At 29.7% G+C, this 27,293-nt stretch overlaps 3 protein-coding genes across 3 annotated transcripts in view; 1 reads left to right on the top strand and 2 right to left on the bottom strand.

The window, feature by feature from the left end:
• The window catches only part of LOC107161476 (ras-related protein Rap-2b-like), a 113,991-nt gene extending 111,833 nt beyond the window's left edge, over nucleotides 1-2,158 (top strand). Inside the window, exon 4 of the mRNA XM_089225179.1 lies at nucleotides 1,785-2,158. Within this exon, the coding sequence (XP_089081305.1) occupies nucleotides 1,785-2,120 (336 nt within the window). The 3' untranslated portion in view covers nucleotides 2,121-2,158. The remainder of the gene's footprint in view (nucleotides 1-1,784) is intronic.
• A 9,262-nt stretch (nucleotides 2,159-11,420) lies between these two features.
• LOC107161481 (putative protein phosphatase CG10417) lies at nucleotides 11,421-17,848 on the bottom strand. Its single transcript, XM_015507902.2, has 9 exons — nucleotides 17,467-17,848; nucleotides 16,885-17,137; nucleotides 15,099-15,293; nucleotides 14,980-15,027; nucleotides 14,626-14,908; nucleotides 13,108-13,192; nucleotides 12,191-12,425; nucleotides 11,898-12,118; nucleotides 11,421-11,832 (listed from the first exon to the last, which is right to left on the bottom strand). Exons 1-9 carry the CDS (start codon nucleotides 17,575-17,577, stop codon nucleotides 11,647-11,649), a joined length of 1,617 nt encoding a protein of 538 aa, XP_015363388.2. The 5' UTR covers nucleotides 17,578-17,848; the 3' UTR covers nucleotides 11,421-11,646.
• A 3,011-nt stretch (nucleotides 17,849-20,859) lies between these two features.
• Nucleotides 20,860-24,463, bottom strand: LOC107161483 (syntenin-1-like). The gene is made up of 5 exons (XM_015507904.2): nucleotides 24,067-24,463; nucleotides 23,602-23,856; nucleotides 23,276-23,511; nucleotides 22,547-22,810; nucleotides 20,860-21,429 (listed from the first exon to the last, which is right to left on the bottom strand). The coding sequence occupies exons 1-5, from the start codon at nucleotides 24,118-24,120 to the stop codon at nucleotides 21,381-21,383; spliced, it is 858 nt and encodes a 285-aa protein (XP_015363390.1). The 5' UTR covers nucleotides 24,121-24,463; the 3' UTR covers nucleotides 20,860-21,380.
• Between the last annotated feature and the right edge of the window lie 2,830 nt (nucleotides 24,464-27,293).

Raw genomic sequence — 27,293 nt, 5'->3', positions numbered from 1 at the left:
AAAAAAATTGGACAGGCCCGAGCCTATAGTCTATATCTAACCAGTAAACACGCTATATACCGCCGAAAAATATCATAGTTACATTTTATAGCAATATCAGTAGGTACATATGCTAAAGGAAATGGGCACATTAACTTTTATAATTCAATTGTTTATTTCCATAGCTATTTTATACTGTTCACAGTGTACTTAGACTTTTAGGTTATTTGCATAAATTCGTATTCAAATATACATGGGTAGTGAATGATTAAAATATGACACTTGTTGCAGTATATAAACTAAATTTTTATTAGTTGTATTAAAGGGCCTCATCGCTAACACGGCTATCATTTAAGGCGATTTTCTAATCTCGTCTTAGCCATCCTAGATCTATTTGATTGTTGTAAATTATTATAAGTTACTACTCTCGTACGCACATGCACATATTAATTGCTCAATAACAATATAAAATTCACAATACGAATTTCATGACAATTTACCAATTGTTTTAACAAAAATTAAAGTTAGTTAACGCTGTCTGATTTTGATTCTGAAAAATATTTGAATTCAGCAGAAAAATGTTTATATAGGTACGTATAGGACGATAGTACGAAACATTTGCAGCTTTTAATTTTAATTTTAATTATGATTTGAAGAAAATGCACATTTTCAAGTTTTCAATTCACAACAATGTAAAATTTAATTTTAACAATTGAGAAAAAAACTACGTGAAATTATGATCACGTCCCAATAGTCCTGATAAGTGATAACAATAGCTGAATAATAAAAATATTAGTAGAACTTACGTATTGTATGCGATAACAATAATAGTGGTCGAATTTTGATGTATTTGCATCTATTTTTTTTAAATAATACTTGACCATACAAAGCTTTGGCTTTTCAAGAAACAACAAACAAATATGTTTTAAGTACATAATTATCTATATGCTAAAAATTAACTATTCAGAGACCATTTTTGAATATTTAATTTTTTTAACTTTTTAGGGGGTATTTATAATTTTTTTTTTTTAGGTAATTTTACAATTTATTTCTAGTGATATTACGAAAAAAAGTAAAAGCATAATAATATATAAGTTCACGTATTGTAGTAAGACAATAACCATAATATAAGGCGATCTGGATTGTAAATAAAACGATTCTCAAATCATTGATCTTGATTTCTGAAAAAATCCCATATCAATTTAGGAAAATTATTGCTTGCAGTAGCAGATTCAAGGGGGCTGAGTGGTATAGGAACACGTGCCTCCTGTCAATTTTCTATCGAAAACTTTTCTTAAGTAACTTCAAGTGTCATATAAATGAAAAATTTAGTTATTAAGAATAATATAGTACCTATGCCAACTATTAGTTATCAAAATTATTATTTGCATTTAAACTGATAAAAGAGGATTTACAACTTTAGTGCCTTATCGATATCTATTTAAAATTATAATTTATAACCATTAACTAAAATTAAAATTATACAATTTATATCTGTCCCCCTTATCAAAATATTGAAGATCCGCCTCTGATTGCTTTACACGATGCTTGGTAAGATATACTAATTCGTTTCAAGTACACATTATGATGCTATAACAACGAACTTTTTAAGCACATTTTTTCACAAGTCTATAGGTCATCATAAATGCGTTTTTTGTTATTTTTAGGCATTTCAAATCGAAACCACAAAATAAATTGTGCACCTATCGATATTATTATTATTATATGATCACGCTCATTTGCAGTACGATATTATGATATCGATTTATTTGTATATTATAACTGTCACGTTGTTTTGTCCACAGGTGCCATACGAGGAGACTTCGTGTCTGGTGGAAGTGGACTGGGAAAACGGTTTCGTGGAGACGTCTGCAAAGGACAACATAAACGTGGGCGAAGTGTTCAAGGAACTATTGAACCAGGCGAAGATCAAGTACGACCTGGGCCCGTCGTTGCGGCGGAACTCGGCGCGAAGACAGTCGTTGCCGTCCGGCGGCGGTTCGGGCCAGGGGTCGATGGTGCCCACGCCGGCGCAACTTGCTCACCTGCAGAAAAAGGCGAGCGGCAAAGATGACAGCGGTGGAGGCGGCGGTGGAGGTGGCGGCGGGAGATCGAAGCGCAACTCGTGTTCGATATCATAACAAGGAAAAATGTTATTTAAAAAAAAAAAAAAAAACATCTAACGGAAAAAAATTGATAATAACTACCACTACTGATGTACAGGGTGTGTGTAGGAATGTCATAATATTATTATATTCGTGTATGTGCCTAACTACGACTGCATTCTACAATAGATACCACGATTAAATGCATAATTATATATCTCGAATCCAAACGACTATACAATAATTACTAATTACTACTATAGTTACTACTAATACTTCCACTACTACTACTACTTTAGCTACTACTACCATTTTTAACTATAAAACTAGTTCTACTGCTACAACACTGCATATGTTGTGCTGTTGCAATAATTATATTATGGTTATTACCATCAACCACAACACGCCCCCCCCCCACCCCCGTAACGGTGAAATACAAAATAAATAAAAGTATTGTTTTAAAATGAACTTACAAAAAAAAAAAAAATGAACTAACTTCAAATTCGTAGGTGCCTACCAAGACTCGGATAGTTTATCGGAGGTGGCTACTGCATGTAATAATACGTTGATGATTGTTAAATTTTAGTATCCCTAAATTTAAACTATAGCGAGTCTATAATATTTTATTATTATAATAATTATTACCTAGCTGTTATTATTATTATTATTATTATTATTATTATTGGTGTAGATGGATTGTTTTCGTTATTTTATTCGACTATTTTACTTGGCTTGTTTAAATTTAATTATTATAACTATATACACGACTCATTCGGCTCATTATAGTTCATATAAAAATTTTTGAATGTTTATTTATGGTTTATCTGAGAGTAAATCTTTAATGTTAGCCGTGTAACATATTATATATATTAATGTAAAGTATTTTATTTATAATTACCTGTCGTATTCAAGGACGGCAAGGAGTGCGCGTTGAAAGGAGTCGTAAAAAAAAATTATCATTCAAAGATAATCTATAATATATATACATAGTAGATGAAAGAGTGTGTTCAATTTGCATGATATTAACGTTGACAGGAATGTAAAATCATATAATTAATATGCATAGGAACCTACGTGTATTCGATTTTTCAAGACAATAAACCATCGGAGCCTTTTGAATTTTTCGTCTGGATCGAAAGATTACAACGAAAAACATATAATAGGTATACCTTATCAGACCCACTGATTTAAACTATACCGGTAAAATCCCTCACGAAACGACACACCAGCTGCTGCAGGTTATATTATACCTACACAAGTCGTACCTATATTGTGTCCAAACTTCGTTTTCGGCTACTCTACCGCGAGTGTGAGCGCGTATATATAGCTGCAGTGTGCCCGCGATTATATGGCTTCCGGTTTCCCGGTGATGCCTGCAGTGAGCCGAGTGAGAAACGAAAAAAGAAGTTCTCTTTATCTCATCCTCGCAGATGGTTTTTACGCGTACCTACCTCAGGACTTACACGAACAGGATTTCCAGTCTGGAAGTTTTCGGAGTTAACAAAACTTGTAAATTGTAGATTAGTCGCGAAATCAACTGCTTTTGCTTCGCTTCTCTATCGAGTCGAACATTTCTTGCCATTATATAAGTACACCGCTTTTCAACAGGAATTACCTATTCGGCGCGTCCACCGCGTCCGTCCTCGTACGATAACCATTGCGAATTGTTACTACATATATTACACTCTGTATTTCTGTGTCAAAATCACATCAACCTATTTAATTCTCATCATTATTTTAAAATGTACGGTATATATTATATTATGCGGATACGATGTGAATCTTTGCAAGAGGACGTCACACCCGCATGTGTTGCCTGCACCGTCTTACAAACGTACTACGTACAACATAGCAAATTTTACGTTCAATGATGCATTTTATATTCTGTAATTTCTGTACATTTCTTGAACATTTTAATATAATCATAACTTGTTTACAAATAACAATATCAATAAGATGCTCCAATTTAGAGGATGGGTATAAGAACCTTACATTTGAATTTCGTCTTGGGCTAATTCGCTCTAATTTTAAGAATAAGAGAGTAAAATGGATTATTGTTAACGTAAAGTTTGTTTTATCGTACGTTTGTAAGACGGAGACAACACATGCGGGGTGGCGTCTTCTTCGGGTTAAGAAGATTTAAAAGTTCATTTCAATAATATTGCAGGATAACAATTTAGATCTAAAACGAAATTAGTATTGTAAAACTAAAAAAATAAAATGATAACAGGTACATGATCATGATGTATTATTTGGACGTATTTACATTTTATTTTTATGAAAACTGCGAAAGTGGTGCGTTTAATATATCTCACGTTTAGTGGAAACATGTATTGGCCCATATAGGTACATAGTACAGACTTATTTTGAGTAATAATAAATTTAAATGAGTTTTTATGGCACAGTACCAAAAACACAAACAAAGTGATTTATAAGATAATATGGGGGGACATCTTCTAATTTTTCACTTCGGCATGCCACTATACAATATAGGTACCATCGCGCCACGTTTACCATATCTGCAGATATCTATGATAATAATTAATCATAACCAAAAAAAATATACTAATCCGAAGACACTGCAGCTACGGTAAATAGAATTATAGATTATAACAGTTATTAATGACATATTATTATGCTGCTTCTATATTATAGGTAGTCGACCATATCATACGACAATATATTATACGCGTATACCCGAGTCATGTTCTATATTATTATTATTATTATACATATGTATGCTATACTTTTGTTTGAAAACGTTAAACGCATTTTATACGCGCACAAAGTCGCAAAGGTAGGTTATCGTAGGGTACCTATCGTTGTATACCATATGGACGTGCTATTAACCGAACTATACCAAACGGATTTATTAAAAGGTATACCCTATACCGTCCTACCATATAATATGCTAGCGGATTACATTCTGCGAGTCGGATTTAAACGGTTTTTATACGATATAATTATACATCACCTATGTTGAATAAAAATACGGACACGTATTATACACGATGGTGCAGTTGTTTAGAATTTAAGGTAGGTATAGGTATATATTATATGTCCGATGTCCCGGACTGAGTATTATAACGCGACGGTTTTGAAGTCGACTCGAAAGCACGCAATTTTCAGCTGTGACTTTTATTAAATCAACGAATTATACTTTTATCATATTATAATATTGTGCTCGAGCTAACCTCTGCAATATTACGTAATTAACTTAACGAGCTAATTTTTGCAGCGACGTACACATAATATATGACGTGACGTATAGGTGAAACGTAACTAGCATAAGTATAATGAATTGCTTTTTAACGTGACAAACAGTCACGTCGGGAGTATACCTGCCCGCGGCTACCTCCCACTCGAAAGAATTAAATTTTACTTTTTCGCCCTGAGAAATATTATTATGCGCACTTTCCGCCCTATTGTTCGTTAAATATGGCGTGTATCTAATTTTATATACAGTTTGGCCGAGGCAAAAAACACATCGCCGCATGCACCTGAAATTTTCATTAAAAAAAAATAAAAAAATGTTTACCTAATCGTCAAAATAAATTGTACGTTTTACGAATAAATCACTGGATAATAATCTAGCTGCAGTTGAAGTCGATTTTGAAGTAAAAATTCCATAAATCTTAAACTCTCAATTGGAATACTTTTATAAAATATATACCTAATTATTAACAATCAAATAATAATACAGTATACATAAAAAAGTATACCTTTATACTAACTACTATTACTTTATTAAAATTTTTCTCTTATCGCATTTGTATAATATCTTGCGGTGTAAATGACTTCACTACAAAATGTACGATGTGTATACGAAAGCAGTACCTACTTGATTACACTGTGTGGCCATGGCACATCACAGACACGAGTCTGTGACCGTCGAGTTTATTGTTTGCATTCATAACTAAATTACTAAACCAACCTAATTACAAATCAATAAAAGGACACACTTGCCCGACTTGCCTGCCTTTATACGAGTAATTATATTGTTAATTAAGACAAACATTAAACTTTTCGTCACCCATATCCCTTATATAGTGGCGAATGGTGATGATGAGTGATTATTATACCATATCGGGGTAGACTGGTTATAGGTTAGAGGTTAGTACCTATAATTATTAAATAACTTAACGACGGCTTGTACATGCACAATTATTACGTTACCGCCTAAATATATATTATGTTTTCGACTTCGGACAAAATACAAATTACCAAATTTAGTCTCAAGTATGATGACTGTATAGTATAAAAAATAAAGCGCAAGAAAGGATCCGTAAATGATTGTCGACAAATGAATTATGAAGGTTATGGTTGACTTAAAAATACAGCAATGCACCCAGTGTGGATGAATACAGTGTGATCACGATATTAGGTACCGCTAAATATCTCAGTTGGGTAATCTTGTATTGAAATAGAGTTTCCAGGAGGTGATAAGGAGTAGGTAATTAAATACATATTTTCAGACCAATCTCAAATGTTTAGCTCTCTCGGTACGCGCATGTGCAATACAACTTAATTTTTTTTAAATGGCAACCCAAATTTTTTCTGCAGATTCGGGTAGAATATTTTTTTTAAACATTTATTGTATAAAAAGTTTTTTTCAAAACTGACCAAGTTAGAGTAAGTCGAAAATTGGAATTATGTATAATTCGTTTTTAATGATATTTTCATTTTATAACCACTGGAAATAATAAAATAAGTGTGAATTTATTTAGCCCTTATAGGGCCCAAAAATGCAACACCGAGTACACCGTAATGACTAATGACTGATGAGCATAGGTACCATAGACCATATTACTATATCATTCCACTAGCCACTAGGTCAGAGGTATTCAAATGTTTTCATCCCGCGGCTCCTTCCTGTGTTTACAAAATTTTGACGGCTCCCAAATATTATTGTTAAGAATAAATTTAAATTTTAAACAATACAGGTGATTATGACATTATTAATGAGTAATGACAGTTGTATACTGGAAATAAGACTTTAAACGGTCGTTTCTATTTTCTATAATAATTAATCGCTATGATAAATATATTCGACTCCCGCGTCGCACACAATGATGCCCACTGCAGTTTCGAATTTTGAATACCTCTGCATCAAGTGTTTACGAATACATAATTATAAAAATAAATCGATAATATACCTGTAGACAGTAAGAATTCATTGATTAATGTAAACAATTTTACTGCTAGTTCAAAATGTTAAAATAAATAAAAACTAAATCTTATATTTAGTCAATAAGAAAATTATAATAATTATTCTGTTTCTGTTTGAATGCAAAATTTGAATTTACGAGTACCTACACCTACCAAAAATAAAATATGTACCTTCTATCAAAAATCGTTTTTTTTCTCGCTTTGGGGCTGTCCAGGCACCCGAGTACTTTCATGTATGTATTAGAGCATTAAAAGTTTTTATATGATTTATACTTGCATAGTATTATAAATTTATAAATGTAAATATATTTTCAAAAATTATTAATTGTACGTCACATTATGTATTATATTATAAAATAGATAATAGAGTATCTTAATAAATGAAAATACAGCGATTTATATGACTTAGGGGGAAAAAATTAAATACCTTAATTTTAAGTTCTATGTCGACTCAATAACCTTAACGTTAACATACCTAAAACAAACGAATTAGCAAACGACAAAATACGAGGCGACTAGCCTCGCGGACTTTTTACTTTCTCTCTGTAGTTAAAAATACACAAAATAGATACGAGTTTAATCACCTGCTAATATTACTACTATTATAGGTATACATACAGTATTTAGTCATTAGGATTTGAATTGTTTTTGTTTTATAATTATTATACAGATAATCGTATAATGAGCATTACGTTTATGAGGTGGGTATCTATCAAGTACGTTTATCCCGAGGCGGCTCGAGCACAAGTCATAAGTGACATTATAATTTATAATATAATAGGTTATATATAATATGTTATCATCTGCAGCGTCCTTCAAAAATCGAAACATTACGGATCCCCGTTTACTCGAAGATCGGACACGAAAAATTACAATTTGTTTGTTCACTTTTCATACCTATATATTTCAGTTGCATCCAAATACCTATTGGCTATTGCCTAAACCTACGTAACACTGAGTAGTTGAGTAGTTCTGCGTGCAGTTCAACCGTTCAGCCACAACATCCTAATGCGTATGAATAGGTTATAGGTATACCGCAGGCCATAGGGCCGAAGCTTGGTTCTAATTGTGGATGGTGAGGGGGGAGGGAAACTGATTCCTATAGTGATCTTCCCTACTCACCACCAAAAGCCGCCTATGACGCAGACGCTGCTTCGAAATCATATTATTCAAGTTGAATAATTGAATAATTCAACGTACAACAGTTATACCTACAAAAAAAACGTAACATAATTATGTACTATGACCTGGGTAGACACCTACCGTGATTTTAATTCCGTAAACACTCAGCTATGATAGATCTGTTTACGGTATTTTTAAAAGGCCAATATTCAGCAGTATCGATTGGTTGTCGGCAGGACCTATTTTAATGTTTCACCACGACACACAATGTGCACCACGAATGAATGTACAAGTGTGTGCTACGATTTGACGTATGTGCACTAGGTCTACAAACCAAAAATTAAATTTAATGCCAGCTACTAGGATATATGTGTATTTCTTGAATTTCTTGTTTTATTTAATTGCACTGTTAAATTATTATATGTACATAAATAATATGTATTACACATTGCTTTTTCTAAGACAGTAGCAAGAATATACAATTTCCGTTTAAAGCAGTAAAATTAAATGTGCAGTTCGACATTTTACAAATAATAGGGCCTGGTATAGTCGGTACCATACTACCATTAGATATCAGCTACCACCTGGACGTGGTCAGTCACTTGCTGTTTTTCTAAAACAGCTGGTATATAAAACTGTAAGGCGTTCACTGTTCGAGGATAATATCGTATGAAACTATGAAACATAGAGATAGAGCAGTTTACTGCAAATTTCAGATTTATTAGATAGGTACCTATCCTAACCAATCTAACACATTTAGATACCCATTTATTAATATTTGTTTTGTTTTTTTTTTATCGTTTGTTTGATGAGTAATTTTGAGGCCGATGTAAATATAATAATCGGCAGACGATTTTTTAATAATGCAGATTTGTAAGACAGTTGCAATGGCACATAGGTCATCAGAGTAGAAAACTGTAAATTGCGATCGATGCACAGTCCAGTAGACTACAATGTTTACAAGATATTTTTATGAGTCCTCATTAGCACGTACTTCAAATTATTTTAATTTTTGCCATTCAGATAAAATCAGGTTTGTACCATACAAATTCCAATAAATGTAATTCTATATTTCTAGAATTCTTACCATTATACATTTTGTATTCAAATAATAATTCTATACACGTTTAAAAAACTGATGATTATTATAATCTGTTGACATAATCTTAATCATGTAAATAATAAAATAAGGCTATAAATGATATGCGCTAAAAAATTGTATTAACAATAAATTTAAAAGTAATGATCAGACGCCAAATACTTAAGTGGTTCTACTTTAGTATTAACTACTTAGCAATATAGAAACTGTGCTATTAGAAAGTATTATAAAATTATTTTGTTCATTTAAACATTAATACATACATGTTTTAAAATATAAATAATATTAAAAAAATAAATGTAAATATTTTATTTCAATTTTGATGATCATATTATATGAGTAAGACCACTAAGACTATAATATCATTATCCTAATACATAATGCTATCCAAATTCCAAAGAAATACAATGAATTATAACAGAAACATTTTTTAATGGTCTCCTACTGATGATTACCGTTCATAAACGATTTCTATAATTCTCTAATATTTTTATGGAAGAGGAACAATTAACAATTTCTAATTTGGTATTCAACACCCGGGATCTATGTTAGGTTAAGTTATGCTGTGATTGCATGTGAATACCGATCTCCCACGCACATGGACATGGTATTAATAATTCCATAACAATATAAATTACACCATACATACAAATTTATCAGCAACTTACTTGTTTTGGCTAAATAAAGTTAACATTGAGTTAAGTATAATAACAATTATGATTTGATAAAAATATAAAATCAATGTTTCAAGTTTTCAGTTAGAGTTCAAAATTAAATATGATTGCATTATTTCAGTATTCTGAATAATACACCAATACACTGAATGAATTAAACATCTTTTTCAAAATTATTAAAATCATGCAATATAAAATAATTTTTCCAAACTTTAGAATTAAAATTGACAGTAGTAGCAAGGCCTCTTAACAGCGTTTTAGCAGATTAGTTTTGTTAGTTTTAATATTAGAGTGAAATTGAACAATCAGATTTAATGATAACATTATTTACGATCTATTGAGTTTTAGTGTATTATTAAGATCTATTAAGTTATTTACATCTCATTGGATATTATAAATTAAAATAAGTTTTATTAGTATAGATATAAATTTAGAAGCTTGAAATTTAACCACCATAAAAATGTTGGTGATATTTTTGAGTTAACACTGCAGTAAGCAAATATATATTAAATTGATATATTTGAAAATGGACTTATTAAGAGGACACTGCACCCGCATGTGTCGTCTCCGTCTTACATGCGTACTACATAGCATATTTTCATTCGCTAGATTTAATATTGTGCTGTTAGTTTTGATGTTAGAGTGAATTGACTCAATATCTCAATATTTAGGTAGGAACATTATCTGTGTTCTCATGTTGGTTTTTACGATATTTTAATTTTTAAATGAGTTATGTGAATTTTTAAATATTCACACTTAACATGCTCATAACTCGTTTAAAAATTAAAATATCGTAAAAAACCAACATGAGAACAGAGATAATGTTCCTACCTAAAAGTTTGATAATGGGTCAATTCACTCTAATATCAAAACTAACAGCACACTATTGAATCTAGCGAACGAAAATTTGCTATGTAGTACGCATGTAAGACGGAGACAACACATGCGGGTGTAGCGGCTTCTTAAAATTTACTCTAATTAAGACTTCATCTTTGTACTTTTTTTAACAAAAACATTTGTTTATTTTAGTAAGAATTATATTATTAATTTAAATTAGATTAAATAAATACATTTCAACATAATTGTTATTCAATTCATAGTTTATGAATAACCATTAATTATATTACCTAAATTACCTAATTGAAATATTAAAATAAATAATTATGAACAAAAATGTATAACTAATTAATACATATACAGTGTATATATATTTCATATAAGTAATAAAAAAAAATACTTGTGTCAAATTATTAAAATTAACTATGTACAATATTATTAAAATTATAAAATAACTTTATTATCATATGAAATTTTAATTATGAAAAATATAATAAAAGTACACTACAATAATATTATCATATAAATTATAAAATAATGTTTTTTCCTTGTTAAAATTTAAGAAAAGAAATTAATCCATAAATCAGTCGCATGCATCTGTAAAATTCAGAAACAAATACAAACAGCTCGTCAAACCAAATCTTCGATGCCAGGAGGAACATTAATGTACAGATTCAGGTTCTGTTGGATCTGCTTTATACTTTTTACACTCGCCACCTTCTAAATCATCTTCGTCGTCTGAACGACAACGCTTTTGTTTTGGTTTTAACTTGACAATAATACAAGTCATATTGTCACAACCAGTGCCATCACTTAATGTATTAGGTGCCAAGCATTGTTCAAACAGCTAAAATAATGATTTAACATAGTGAAAAAAATCAACTACATGTATATAATAATATATCTACATACTTCTTCACAAATTGATGATAATTTGACATCGGGTTTATTGATACGATCTGAAATGAAATCAACAACTTCTTGGCTGCTTAATGAATTCCAAATACCATCACAAGCTAATACTAGAAAGTTGGTTTTATCTGGTGTTACTTCCAAGACAGTTACGTCAGGTAAAGCTGTTATCATTTGTTCAGTATTTGGAAGATCTTTATTTTTTTTATAATTGTGATCACCTGAAAAATGAATTTAGTTATATAATTCTGTTATTTTTTAGTACATCACAAGACAACTATAGAAATTTTTACCTAGAGCTCTAGAAAGATTTAAGCCTCCATTCACTCGTCCATCGCTAGAAACCCTGCCACCAGCTTTACAAATTCTCTGTAACTCTGGTTCATCTTCAGGTTTATGATCTTTTGACATATCATGAGCTTTGCCATCAATAGAAACAACACACCTTGAATCTCCAGCATTAGCAACGTAAAGTACATCGTTTACTAAAAGAGCCATTACTGCTGTACAACCACTATCTTTTCCAGGCTATGATAGGGAATAATTGATATTTATTATTATTATATATACAAATCAATATTTTAATACTTAATAACACCTTATACATCCTAATTGTTTTTAAAAAATTAAACTGAACATTATTTATAAAATTAAATATTAAACTGTAGCATTATAAGGCATAAATATGTAAGTCAATTTTTAATTTATATTTAATTTACTAAACAATTTTAGTATATATAGGGTATCTGAAGATTTGCCCATTGCGATATCTCACGAAATAATGAATATAAAAATTCTGGTTTTGTTTTAAGACTCACCAGGATAAGAACTACAATTATTTTATTTTGTAATTTATTTTATTATTTGATAAAAAAGTTTAAAAATATTTTTCTTTTTTTTTTTCTTAGATATGACATGAAATAATTGTAGTACTCATCCCAGTGGGTCTTATTACAAAACCAGAATTTCGATATCTCCATTATTTCGGGGATAATATAGCAATGAGAAAATCTTTGAAGGACACTGTATATTATAATAATATATAAACAATAAAAAAAATTGATTGATTCAATCACTTGTTGTTAAGAGAAATGTAAGTCAAAATATTTTGGAACCACTAGTTTAGATAAATAACAGTTTAAAAATAATAAAATGCTTCTTTTAAAACGTTATACACTATCCAATATAAAAATTAATTACTATTTATTACCTTATCCTCTTCATCGTCTTCTTCATATATAAAACTATTGCTCGGAGTTTCATCTTCTTCATCACTGTCTGAATCTGATTCATCACTAAAAATAAATTGTATGTATTAAATGCACTTTATCAATCTGTATTTTGTACAAAGAAGTTGCCAAACATTGTTGCCAGTTTAAATTCAATACTTCCTAGTGCAAAAAGCAAAAAAATACCATCACACTAACATATTGATATTTATTAAGATATAGTTTTAGTATGGTGTTTCATATTATTTTTTATATAGTGTTCTATAAAGAGATTAAGTACTTTTTAATGAATTGTTTAAATATTATATTATTTAATAGTACAAAAACAAGAATTTGTTTTAAATATATTAAAAATTCAGAAGTCATAAATTATTAAGACCTTATTTGGAATTAAGAAAATAAAGCAATGTGTAAAAATACAGGAACTACATCACTTGTAAACTATATAAATATGAAAGTTACATAATTCTAATACACTAAGACTTTTAGTTGTACATAATATGGACGATTCATGGACAGATCCCCTTAACACATGTCCTCGTTAAACATTTTCACATTACTTTTTCTTCGTCCAAATAAGGATATAAGATATAACAGATAACGATAGTATAAAACAATTTATTTTAATTTTATACTGCATAGTAGGTTTATACACTTATATTGCACCCTGTACAAATTAACTTAAATATATATTTATTCGTATAGGTTTTATCAAATATAAATTAACTATAAGGATATGTTATCGAGGTACAATATACATTATCCTAAAACGGATCCGGTATGCATTAATAAAACTAACAAATTAAAATAGTTTAACAGTTTTTCAATAACAGTTGTGTTATTATATTTTTGTTATACGTCTCAACCATCGTAATACGTACATAAGATTTTTTCAATTAATCTATTTTGTTTTTACTATTTTAAAATGACTTACGTAAAAAATAGCAAAGGAAAAAATTTATTAGTATATGCAGAAAATATTTTTGAAAAGGATTATACAAAAAATGAAAAAACCTATTGGAAACACATCAAATATAATATGTACAAGAGTCGTGGACGGGCACATAAGTAAATGATGAAATTGTTCAGCACAAAAACACTCACAACCACACACCTAACATTTTCGTCATTGTTAGGTACATCTCAATCAACTACATGGCGATTAATAGTCATAATAAAAAAAGAACAAGGGTTAACAGAAATGAAAATCAATCAATAATAGCAGAACAAGTTTAGGTAGCTAAAGAGAAAAAATATACGAAAACAACTACACGGATTATAAAAATTGTAAGTTCTCACCATGAACGTAATCTCAATAAATATTTAATTGGAATTGCTCATCATTTACAAATATAAGGTATTAATTATTATTATTATTATTAGACAACATTTTATCATGTGAAATAGTATTGTAGAGTATTGGACGGGGAAGTGACTCGTTACCAAAATAGACATCTAAAAATAGGTATACGTAAAAAATTGATAGTAATAACACTTACTCTAACTTAATTGAGGCTTCAAATATTTCATCATCATCATCATCGTCACTGTCGTCTTCTGAATCCTCAGTAATTAAACACACAGTTCCAGCATTTTTTTCTGTGCCATTTTGCCCATTACTACTGCTGGGACCACATTCAGCTTCACTACTTTCAGTAACAGGTTCTTCAGATTTGTCATTCTCTTCATCATCATTTGTTGAGCCATTGACTTTAGCACTTGATGAACTTCCGGCTGATACGCTTTCATCAATACCATTACCAACACTTGTTTTATTATCATCTATTATACCAGTTTTAACAATTAATTAATATATTTTTAAAAAAATTAGATAAATTCAAATTAATGTGTACCTGTTATTGTTTTGCTGTTACTAGAGCCACAGGCATCATTTGATTCAACTAAATAAAATAAAATAAATATAATAACAAATTTTTTGAATTTTTCTAAAAACAATTTTTATCTAACATACCGCTAGATCCTGGCTTTGAAATAGGAGACTCTTTAGAAGAACTAGGTTCATCTTCACTTTCTTGGCTAATGCAACTTTTTTTGTTCTGATCTATTTCAATTATTTTATTTTTATACTTCAATATTATGTCTTCGATTGGCATTTTAGCTTCTTCATAAAGTTCACTGAGTTCCTCTCTTTCTTCTTCTTCATCAGCTAAAATTTAATTGTTATTGTTTTAATCTTAATATATAAATATTAATTTGAACAAAATATACTTATTAAAGTAAATCGTAGTCATCTAGACATTATTAAAATACTTGGTAAATATTGTGGCAGGTAAAGTAGTGTAGCATTATATAAATCAATGAGACATTGATTAATAGTATACTAACAAATAATTTAAACTACTTATTGCTTGACGATAATGTATTCTATATATATTATTTATTTTGGAACTCATATTCATATACTCAATATGGAAAATTACTTTGATTTAATCATAAATAGTGTAATAGATCACATATGTGAGACCATTACATAAACTGTAAATTAAGAAGTATAAATTTAAGTATTGATAATTAAGAAGAAGCCTTATAAACAGCTATCTAGGTACACGTAAAGATGTTATCATATATAAGGCACATACAGTATTAATTTTATTAGTGCCAGGTTAAGAACCTCCGGATGATCATACTATTCGTAAGTCTTTTGTTGTACTAAATTTAATATATAACTATGATAGTTGAAATTTATTGTGTAATAATTAAACATATAGACTATACCAAACGTATTCAAACTGTGCGTCATGGGTCGTCGCGTCAAAACACCAGAAACCATCATTATACCTATTATCCTTCACAATAATTTTATCATAGGTCTTGTGTATAATAGTAACAAAAATTATTTTTTATCATTATGGGAACAAAAACAAAACATATCACACGACCACTTGGAAGTTTTATTTCTAGTACTAAAGTCACTGTTATCATCACCTATATTGGCCATATATTATCCGTGTTGTTTCGATTTTTACATAATAATTTGGTAGCTGTCAAAATATTGTGTGAACACCCAAAGGAGTTGCTAGATGAAAAAGTTAGAACAACTATGGACTATACTCTGTCCCACGAAGAGGAAAATATGTTGGTTCCGGGCTTCCCCAGCAAAATCTTTACAAATCGACCGTCATCATAGCAGTGTTGGTAGACGTCAACAGCAGCATGGTGACCATAACGCTACTGCTAATCATTGCTGGTAGACCACACACTATATAGCATCCTTTCTTTCAATAAAGTATGAATTTGTATAATTATTAGTGTAGCTATGAAACTTCATAATATTTATGTTATATTATATTAAAAATTTATCTTAAATTGTTTAAACTTTGAATTAATATTCTAATACAAATTAAATAGATTTATCAACTAATATATTTTTTTCCTGGCTTTTAATTTTTTTTTTTATTATTTAGACCTAATAAAAACTAATTTCTGATCCCGGCTATAGTTCAAATTTAAAAAAATGTTAATAGGTAGTCATGACAATTTTTTTAGTTTCTATACTTTATATACAACTTCTTCATTTAATATTCATGAAAACATCACTAAAGGAATAAGTTTATGGTAATATGAAGTATGAAAAAGTAGTAAAAGAGAAAAATTTTAAATTCAATTACATCTTATAAGTGATACTTAAATATTAAATATATTATATATTATATACTCAAGATGCTATCTTATTTACAACGGAAAATTCTACAAAATAAATTTCCTTAGGAACTACCTACTACATATTTTTAACCTACCACACTCTTCATTAATTTCTTCTCGGAGAGTAATTAATTTTTCAACAACGGGTGTCTCGATTAGACTGTCATCAAAGTCCATGAAAGCCTTTACTAAGGCGTTTTTGTAGTCTTGGTTATCATACAAAGTGTTTTTAACTAAGGATGGCAACTTTTCAGCTGCATACTGAGCAACCTCAGCACCACCATGTCCATCATATACAGCAAAGAGCGCAACACTCTTGTCAAAGTCCAACAAACAGTTGTGAGCATCCTATAAAAATAAAAATCTATACAGATACACACATATACAACAATATCAAACAAACACCGAAATTCAAATTCAATGCAAGATGGTTACATTCAGAAACATTTTTATGCCATTCACATCTAGTAGCTAGGGAATTCTATAGCAGGAGTGCGAAGGGGCACGCACACTCCTCCCACCCAACTACATCCCACAAAAATTTACATGCCGCTAAATTCATAAAAGTATTTATCGAATTCCCCACTTCCTATAGGGTTGGATCAGCACTAGGTCCGGACTCCGGAGATGCCAGTCACGGAGTTCTCTAGATAATCGTTAAAATCCCATAGCTTTACCTCTTGAGATTCACGCCAGCCCTGCATGGAACTAGAACCGCAAGACAGCCACTCATTGTCTGTGTCATGAGATTCCTTGTCGGTGATCGGCTTGCTCAGATACGTGCCCATGTTTATATCTTAGCCGTGTATTTTGATGTCGAATATAATTCGTTCGCTGTTTCCGGACCGGATGTCGTCTTGTCTGTCGGCGTAATTCGCGGCTAACCGGTTAACACTTAACAGTGGACTCGGCAACTCTAACGGACGACGTGCTACTCAGCCCCGTGGAAAGTCAGTAATGAACATAAGACATAACATAAACGCCATACCAATTTAACGATGCGAAAAAACCCGAGAGACGCGGATCAGCGTTCGCTATTGGTGGCGGGCGGCGGCGAAAAATGTTTTATGATAAATCGCGCGCGATCGAGCAGTGTTACCAACCGTCGCCACCCGATACGAATTTAAATACAAAGAGATTCGCAGTCTCGCACCGCCGTGCGCCCGGCGCCCGTCACCCGACCATCATCACGGCACGTCCGACTCATCTGAAATCTGAATAGGTATTAGGTAAGGTATCAGAAAATGCAACCGCCGGGGAATGCCGATGACCGGACAGGGTGACGGGTCGTCGTCTAACCCACAGACTAAGATATATGTATATAATATATAGTCCGTGGTCTAACCTAAACGTCCTAAACATACCGGCAGCCATCTCTTTGTTAATTTCCGATTGATATCCTTCCCGCTAGTTTTCCAACGTTCTTGCTCGGTTGCCTCATGTCTGTCATCGTCCTACGTCCATCATGGTCCATGATGTTTCGTGATTACAATAAAATTGTTTGTTCCTACAGATTTCACAATACTATGCATAATATAATATTATAACATTATAAGGTATTCGTTTAGTATGTGACCTGTCGATCACGTGACCTTCTGTATAGGGATTCGTTTTGTATGCGTGACCTACCGGCTACCGGACCGATAATAAATTTATAAACAATCAAATTAATTATATAATTAGGTTATTTTATTATTACAGATTACGGATTATATTCAATATCAGAATAAAAAAAATGTTTATAAAAATTCTATGTTTTTCAGAAGAAATAATCGTATACAATAAAATTCGACTGCCAACATTTTAAAGTTTTTAACACGCGAATACGCGATAACAGAAAACAGAAGAACATGTACTGGTCAGTTGTGGACAGTTGTGGTCGTACTGACGAATGACGATAATATTATCGATAATGTTAGAATGACAAAAACAAAATATCTATTGGTAAAAACCAGTAAATATATAATATAATTATAAAGATAAGCAAACATAGGTTTGTTATTTGTTTCAAGTCGTAGGTCACACACTAAACCCGGTAATAAAAATCCGGTACATATAATTAGGTAAAATCATAGACATATATATATCTATGGGTAAAATCAAAACAATCAAACTTTCAATAATTATTAATATAAATTGTAACTAAATGATTTACCTGACAAAATCTATAAATAATCTTATATACCAATGACTACTTTTTTGGACTTTAAACATGCTTGATTTTTGGCTGCATGTAATAATCAAACACTTACTAATTCTTTTATCTTAATTATATGGTTATAGATACCTATCTCTATCTATAGTGATGCCGGTGATGACTGATGGGTATGTCTACCGTGTATATATCGTACATGGGTAACTGAACAAGCGAACAGCTGAAATTTTTGTCAGTATAATTCGAAATTTTGTTAGTTTAAGTTCGACATTTTGGCATTTTGTTAGTCGTTTACTCTCGATGAAAAATTTCAAAGTTAGTCATAATATCAGAACAAGGACTAGATAAGCATAATTTTTTTTTTTTAAATATATTGTTACTATTTTTATACATATACCTATATAGGAATGTTTTTTAAAAAAATTAATTTTTTTTGACGACAGTTATTAAACTGATAAATCATACTACTATATAGATAAAAATTGTATTTATAATTATTGCATTTTTAATTTTAATCATTATGATAAATATTTATATTTTTTTGTATGAATAGTTTTTATTTTTTTATATATATATATAGATAATAATACAAGTACATAATTACATAATAGTCAAACTTCATAAAATCCCGAATCCGATAGAATGACATAGTTTTACATTTTCCAATATTCAGAGAGAACCCAACAATCTCACACCAAGTCACCAAGAAGAAAACTTATTCAAAATACTATGAAGTATTTTACAGTCTTCTATGGATGACACTGCATGAAATATCTTAGCATCATTAGCAAATAGCAGAACCAGTGCTGGAGAAATAATAACAGAACAGACCGAGTTTCTTTTTGACAGAACAATTCTTTAGATTTTTAGTTAATAGTTACCCTAAGCGAAAATTACGATTCACAATAAGTACGCATTGACATCAATGATAATAACATGCAAAAATGATCTCTGTAAAAATGCAGCTGACTGTTCGACTGTTAAAGTCAATAAATTGAATACTCACTTAATAGTCCCTAAAACATCATTAATTCTTTCATAGTTAGCCCCTTTGAAGTCTCTATAGGAATGTTGTTCATTAAGGACAAGTATGTCAGAGAGACAAATACATATTATAATCATAACAATTGCTGTGTGGTAATCATCACACGGCACAAGAGCTTCGGCTGACTTTTCAATTTTGGTAGATTTACTGTTTGAGAAAACTAAATCAAGGACAGAGTAAAACTCATTAGAGGCATTATTTATTTGTTTGAAGTGAAGAGTACCGTACTGATCACCGATCTGACGAACATTATCTGTAACAGAACCATTGTATTCGAGGCCTGAAACCCTGTTGGTCCAACTAATATTTGATAAATTGAAATCCCCACTTCCCACAAACAATCACAGAATTAAATTGATATGATTCCCAAACATGATTCAGGGATTCGGTATGATGCTCATACCTAGAACCTAAATATATCAGAACTAGAAGGCAAATAAATACCAGTTAGTTGTAGTATACTGTATAGAGGCACCTCCAGGAAAGGTAATATTATGTACAAACACTCGTTCAACACTCCAGTGACAATATTATAACAGGTCTGAACTTGGAATTTACAGCAATTAATATACCGCCTCCACGAAAACTATTACTGGTGTTTCTATTACATCTAAAAATTACATATCCTATTAACCATGTTCATAGTATGCTACTGAGAATCTTACTCCTTTTTCTAACTAATTTTTAAATGGTTATCTAAGCATCTACTAAACACTAGTCATCAACTGCAATTTATATCGGGTTACCCAATTACACAACACCAAAACTCATCCAACAAAATAAAAATTTCTTTACATTGATTTCCTTGTCTATGTAAGACTATATTTTATCAAAGAATATTATTGTAATAGGATTAGTAAATTAAAACCATTATGTTAATTAAAATAGTTTATAATATTAAGCTAGAACAAAGCTTTAACTAAATTGTAGATCATATCTACAAAATATAAATAGTGCTAGTGTAATAAAAAAAATAAATATAAAATAAAACAAAATGTAACTATTAACTATTAATAATAATAAAAGATCTATAGTAAAAACATAGTTTTTCAAATTAACTTTAAATAAAATAAGTTAATATACACCTTAAAAAATGACTCCAAATTCTTTGTGTAACATTTAACACTTCATAATATAATATTCATAAAAAATAATAAATAAAAATAAAGGATAAGTAACATAGGAATCAATGGAATGATAGTGTAATTAATGTAGAAAGTATAATTTGATATATCTTGCCCATTATAATTGTATAAAAAAAAGCTAGATGATTTATGAATAATGGATGACTTTTCCATGCATACTTAAATCACAACTAAAATAAAATTATGTTAAGTAAATAATAAAATTTAAATATGACTTCAACAGATGGATAAGTTTTTTGTTTGTTCTTAAATGGACGAATGATCCATTATATTCTTGATCAATGATGGTGCGATCCTAAAATTAAAATTAAATAATTAATGAACAATTATTTTTAAACATTTTTTTTTTTATATAATAAATAATATACATAATCTATATATGCCTAACACACTATCAAATTAATACATTTTATAGATTTTTAATCTAGCTTGATGGAATAATTTGAGGGGACAAAATAATAAAATGAAAATTACAAGCAATGGACTGCTATGATGTCAGTAAGGATATTTAAAAAATAATGAGTAATCGAAGTAATAGCATTAAGAGTATTGAGGAATATTAAACTAACACAAAAAACTACAATGAAATAAATAGTTTTGACCATAACCTGGTCCATTAAGCATTGGTTGAAAATAAATGGGCATTTAAAAAATGTGTGTGTTTTGTTTATTCTATCATTTATTAATTCTTAATAAATCTTAATTGTACATACCTATTCTGTATATAATAATATAATTAGTTCTAAGTTTATCAAACGTTGTTTAATTTCTATATTATCAATTATTACTATTCCGTAAATATTCTATGTTAACCTTTTTCAAAACATCAAAATATATATTCTTTTAGCCTTAAGTTTAGATGACCAATTGTCAGAAAAACTTTATAAAAAAATTTTTAAAAAAAATGTGTGAGATTTTGAAGGTAGCTGAAGGTTTATAACAAGAACAGAATAGAGGAGCTTAAGTAATATAATTTTTAAATTTAAAAGAATTATTACCCTGATTGATTTAAATTATATTAGTGATCAACAAACACAGAATATTCAAAAATATTAAAAACAAGCTATATAACAGTCCTTATTTAACTAATTATCTGCATACATCTTTTGGTGGTCCTCTCAGTCACTTCAGTGAGTACATTTAATAATAACTTCTAATAAATATTAACTGTTCTCATATTATAGTCATAATTTTGAAAAATGTATATGAGCATGTTTTAAAATATCTATTTATTCACACTAATAAAAATAATATTCAACAATGAATATAAACAATTAATTTCAAACATTTATATGCACGTCAAACGTGTTGCTGAACGATCCTAAGAACACAAATTGGCATTGGCATCCAATCCTTATGTTAAACAATGTTAGGTTTTTTTTCAAGTGACTAATAAAAATTATTTAACATACTTTTTGATCATGTGTTCATAAATTGATACTGGAATGATTGTTATACTAATTGAGTCTGAAGCTTTAGCAATAATATCCACTATTTGTTTGTCTTTCATGCCGATAATATTTTGTCCATTGACTTCCAATAACTGGTGATCTGTGAGAACTCCATTACGAGCTGCTGATGAATCTTTAACAATATTGTTAATCTTACCATTTTTGAACTGAAATCCAATTTGACCAGCACGGTCTTTGTAGAGATTTATTGTACGTTCCAAAGGCCTGAGAATAAAAAAAATATTAATAAATATATTTTAGAAATTACAGCACAATATTGTTTTCTTTATTTAACTCATGCAAAAAATAGCAAATTTACGTTAAACAGAATCCTGTGTTATTACTTTGGTTAAGTGAATTCACTATTAACAAACTTTAATTTAAGTCCTACTTTTGCTATTTTATGATATTTTAATTTTCATATAAGTTATAAGCATGTCAATTATTACAATTTAAAAATACTTATTAACTGTATAAAAATCAAAATATCATAAAAACCCTGACACTATGATATAAGTAATGTAGTAGGCTTAAATGCTCTTAGCTTAGAATTTGATATTAAATTAATTCGCTCTAATATTAAAAATCTAAACACAGGATTGGTTTGTTGTAGCGTTGGGTCAGAGAAAGAAGAAAAATTGTGCACTGACATTTTCTTAACTGAAATTCTTTAAAGTTTTTTTATTTTACCTGTCTCTTACAATAACACTTATGTTATTTATTGAACATTCTCTAAAAATTTTGTTCACTTTATCAACACTCATTCCCGCAACAAAAACTTCATTTATTTGTAATATTTGATCACCAAATCTTAAACCTGCTTTAGCAGCAGGACTGTCTTGTATTACAACGCTAACAAATATGCCATTGTTGAATGAGGACAATTTTAATCCTATTTGTCCTTTTCCATCTTTACATAACACCAACTAAAAAGAACAAAATAAATTTTAGCATTTGAGAATTCTGCAAACATAGAAACAGTAGTAGGTATAAGTAAAATGTAAATCATTATTTACCTTACGAACGCCATTTGTTACATGCGCTGGAATATCCTGGAAAGGAATCGCTACAACATTATTTTTCGATTGAATTTTCTTGGAAGGATTATCTATGTTATTCTGTGCTAGAATACTGAGTTCTAATCCCGAGTAATCATTGAGTATTGGGTACATGGCACCTAGTGATTCTTGTTCCATACCCGAAGGATGTGGTGGACAAATAGCCATAAATGGAGGTGGATTCTCATTTTGTTGAACAATATGATTTTGTGTCTGCAACATGAGTAAACCAAATAAAATAAGGTAAGTATGTGAGAAAAACAAAATGTAATTCAATCTAAAAAATCAATTCTAAAAATGACATTTGGCATTACAGATACTAACTTACTACTAAAAGTAAACTGTTAATTTTATATTGAAACAAAATTCTGAGACATATTATGAATAGTTCACAATTTTATTACTAAGAAACACAGAACATACCTTAATGAACTCGTCCAACTTTAAATCTTCCAAAGAAGGGTACAGCGACGACATGACGTTGGTTTAGCTTTGTAGAGTTAAGTACAAAAGAGTGTAGACGACTGGAAATCGTCAAACGGAAAACAATTCTTGTAAAACAAGATGGGGAATAAAAGAAAAACGTACGACGTTCACCAAGTTCTGACGTTTCAAATGACTGTAGTTTACTGTTTACTGCTTTACTGTAGTTTACTCTGTAAGTTGTAACTGTACTCGGTAATCGGTAGTAAGACTATATAGTAAGTTGGTAGCACAGTAAATAGTACTATACTCCATGTATCAGCTATATGGACTATGAGGAATGAGGATGTTCCATAATGGTATGTCGGTAATCGGTATGACCGTATGACTCATATTATATTGTTATTGTTTTGCACTTTCGCATTATCTTTCTTATACACCCAGCTGATGATAACTGCTTGTATTGATAGGACAGGTCGTCGTGGTGGGGTCACTGGTCTGGAACGACTGGAAAAACGCTACCACGATTCACGAGTGATGAACAAAAAATATGTAGTTGATGATTTACTTTTTTTTATTTATTATTATATTTTAGATTAAACATAAATCATTATATTATTTATTAATACATATATTATATTTATAACATTAATAATTTTAGGATACTGGATAGGATTTATATAGTAAGTTACAATATTGTATAAATATAAAATATCGATTAAATTCGTAGGTAATAATGGTAATATAATATATAAGTATATAAGTATATAATTTAATGTTTGTGTGCTATAGATGATATAAAATATTTAAATTTATTGATCAATGTTGCTATTAAATATAAATTATAATAAAGTAAATACTGAATAATATGTGATGTCTGTATGCAACTATGCAATGCCAAGTAGCAACAACCATTAATTTTTCAATATTTTTTCCAAAAATGCAAGTTATAATTTTGTCATAAATAAAAATTATATCTATAAATGCTCAAAAAGTCATAACTCGTTTTTAAATTTATTTAGATATTTAAAAAGAACTTCTGAAAACAAATACCTAGGAATTTTTTTATTCTTTAGGAAGTCGATTTGACCGAATTTTCAGTTGCGGATGTTCAGGATGACGAATGGCCCACCCCCTCCCCCTTGGACATGTACCTAAATTTGTAAAAAAAATCTTGAAACTTTCTAATAGTCATCAATACTGATCATCATATTCCTGTTTATTAAAACATAAAATATTTATTAATATGTTTATCAAAGAAAAAAAGTGATATATCGTATATTATATTAATATTTAATATCCATGAAAAACATCATCGCCCAACACTCTTGGGTCTTGTCAATGTTAGGTTTATAAATGGGTTCATAACAAAGTTATTAACATAAACATAATAGCCAATAGGTAATTATATGACAATTATAGATACTTTTACTGTTCAGTGTTTACATGGGTTGTACTTACAATAGTTGCATGCTTATGGCATCAGCTTAGATCATATAGAATATTATGATCTAAAGGCAACAGATGAATAGCAGGAATTGTTCACTAAGAGCCTCCTCCATTGTACGTCATACGAAAAAATAAATTGTATGCCTATACATATAAAAATGTTTTTGGAATTTTTGGACACCTTTAAATTGCACGAAATATCAAGATAGTTACAAAAATAATATGATTAGTATATTTCAGAATATTATGTTAATTCTACAGGTATTTTTTTTTCGTATCGAATCAATAATGTTCGATTATAGAAAACGGTAGATCGTGCAAGCGGTAAATGTAAGTTGAGAATTTGCGATCCGTGTTTGAGTGTTTCTGTCATGAATAATTTATTGCGTCAGAGGTCAGACGGAAAATGTAAATAATATTTATATTTTTTTTTTATTGATCAAAAGACATCGGCCATTAGTCGTAAACGTTACATTGATTACATTTTTTTTTTTTAAGTATCTTAAATATGATATTTTAAATTAAATTGTACAATTCATATTTTCTTAAAAAAGTCAAGATTTGGAGTGTGGAGTCTGCATTTGTACCGAGGGTTGCGTCTAAGGTGGTTGGGATGTTCAGCTGAATGACAGAATGAGTATATCTGTGTATTGACGGCATTAATAATAAATTATTAATTAATAATGTAACATAAAGTATGTCGTATACAAATATTTTTTTTATTACCTATATTATTGTTTATTACAAGTTTAAATAAAAAAGTTTAAAAGTATTAATAAAAAAAACCAGTATTTTGAATCATTCCAATATTATAACAATATAACAGTAATAATTGATAATCCTAATTTCCTAAGTCTGATAAAATGTAAAGGAAAATATTGATTTTAAATTGGTTGTATAATATATATATATTTTAATATAAAAATACCCGGCTCGCAATCAGGCAATCTACACCAAAAATGTACACTGGGACGCTACTTATTGTCACCCCGAGCAAGAGATTCCCTCTTAGCCAACCGGAATGGGAACAATAACAATTTCAGTTTTTCTGCAGGGGGTGTGGTACTTGTATAACTGGTACAATAATGAGTGTGGTTTTCTATCGATTATTTTTTAATTTATCACTTAATACTTTTCCGAGCAAACAGCACTGACTTTTATTCTAACTAAAATAATCTTTGAGCATTAGTTGAAGCCGGGTTCCGCCATCTTATTTTTTGGCAAATATAGTATGCTAATGCTATATCATATAAGTATTTATGGTAAATATTAATTAATGTTGATTGTATTTTGTATTTTATTATTTCTAGACTCGTGGGCAATTTTTTGAAAGACGCTCTCCATAATACATTTAATACTTTTTATACTTATGTGTTATGTACCTACATAATACTTATACTTACATTATACTTATGTACCTACAAAATATATTTTGTTTTAAACAAAATTCAACATTTTAAATTCTTATATTTATGAATAGGTAAAGGATTGCAAAACTTATTTGGATACAATTTATAGACGTATCGGCTGTAACACACACCTTTTTGGTTTTCCCGAGTTAATGATTATATATCATTGTGTATTTTTTTTTAAATTATTTGTAATATAATAATAAAAACTGGAAAGTGGAGTAAAATAATCTATAAAAAATATATATATAACAGAATATTGTGTCATAGATAATTTAGTCATTTAGCTATATTATTGTCAATTTGAATAAATATTACGCTAAAATTTATAAAATATTCGTATATTAAAAGCGCCCCTAAAAAAGTAGT

Source organism: Diuraphis noxia, unplaced genomic scaffold (genome assembly GCF_037042655.1).
Source record: "Diuraphis noxia isolate RWA-SAM2 unplaced genomic scaffold, SU_Dnox_SAM2 contig0004, whole genome shotgun sequence".
Classification (NCBI taxonomy): Eukaryota; Metazoa; Arthropoda; class Insecta; order Hemiptera; family Aphididae; genus Diuraphis; species Diuraphis noxia.
Note: the sequence above shows the minus strand (reverse complement) of the source record. Positions and strands in the feature narration are given on the sequence as shown.

Excerpts from the sequence above, each read along its gene's own strand:
- LOC107161481 (XM_015507902.2), bottom strand. The coding sequence starts at position 17,577 with ATGGGCACGTATCTGAGCAAGCCGATCACCGACAAGGAATCTCATGAC. Across the intron at positions 15,294-16,884 it reads AGAAATTAATGAAGAGTGTG|CTGATGAAGAAGAAGAAAGA; the intron begins GTAGGTTAAAAA and ends ATTAAATTTTAG. Across the intron at positions 15,028-15,098 it reads TTCAAAGCCAGGATCTAGCG|TTGAATCAAATGATGCCTGT; the intron begins GTATGTTAGATA and ends TATTTTATTTAG.
- LOC107161483 (XM_015507904.2), bottom strand. The coding sequence starts at position 24,120 with ATGTCGTCGCTGTACCCTTCTTTGGAAGATTTAAAGTTGGACGAGTTC. Across the intron at positions 23,512-23,601 it reads TAACAAATGGCGTTCGTAAG|TTGGTGTTATGTAAAGATGG; the intron begins GTAAATAATGAT and ends TGTTCTTTTTAG. Across the intron at positions 21,430-22,546 it reads TATGAACACATGATCAAAAA|GATCGCACCATCATTGATCA; the intron begins GTATGTTAAATA and ends TTTTAATTTTAG.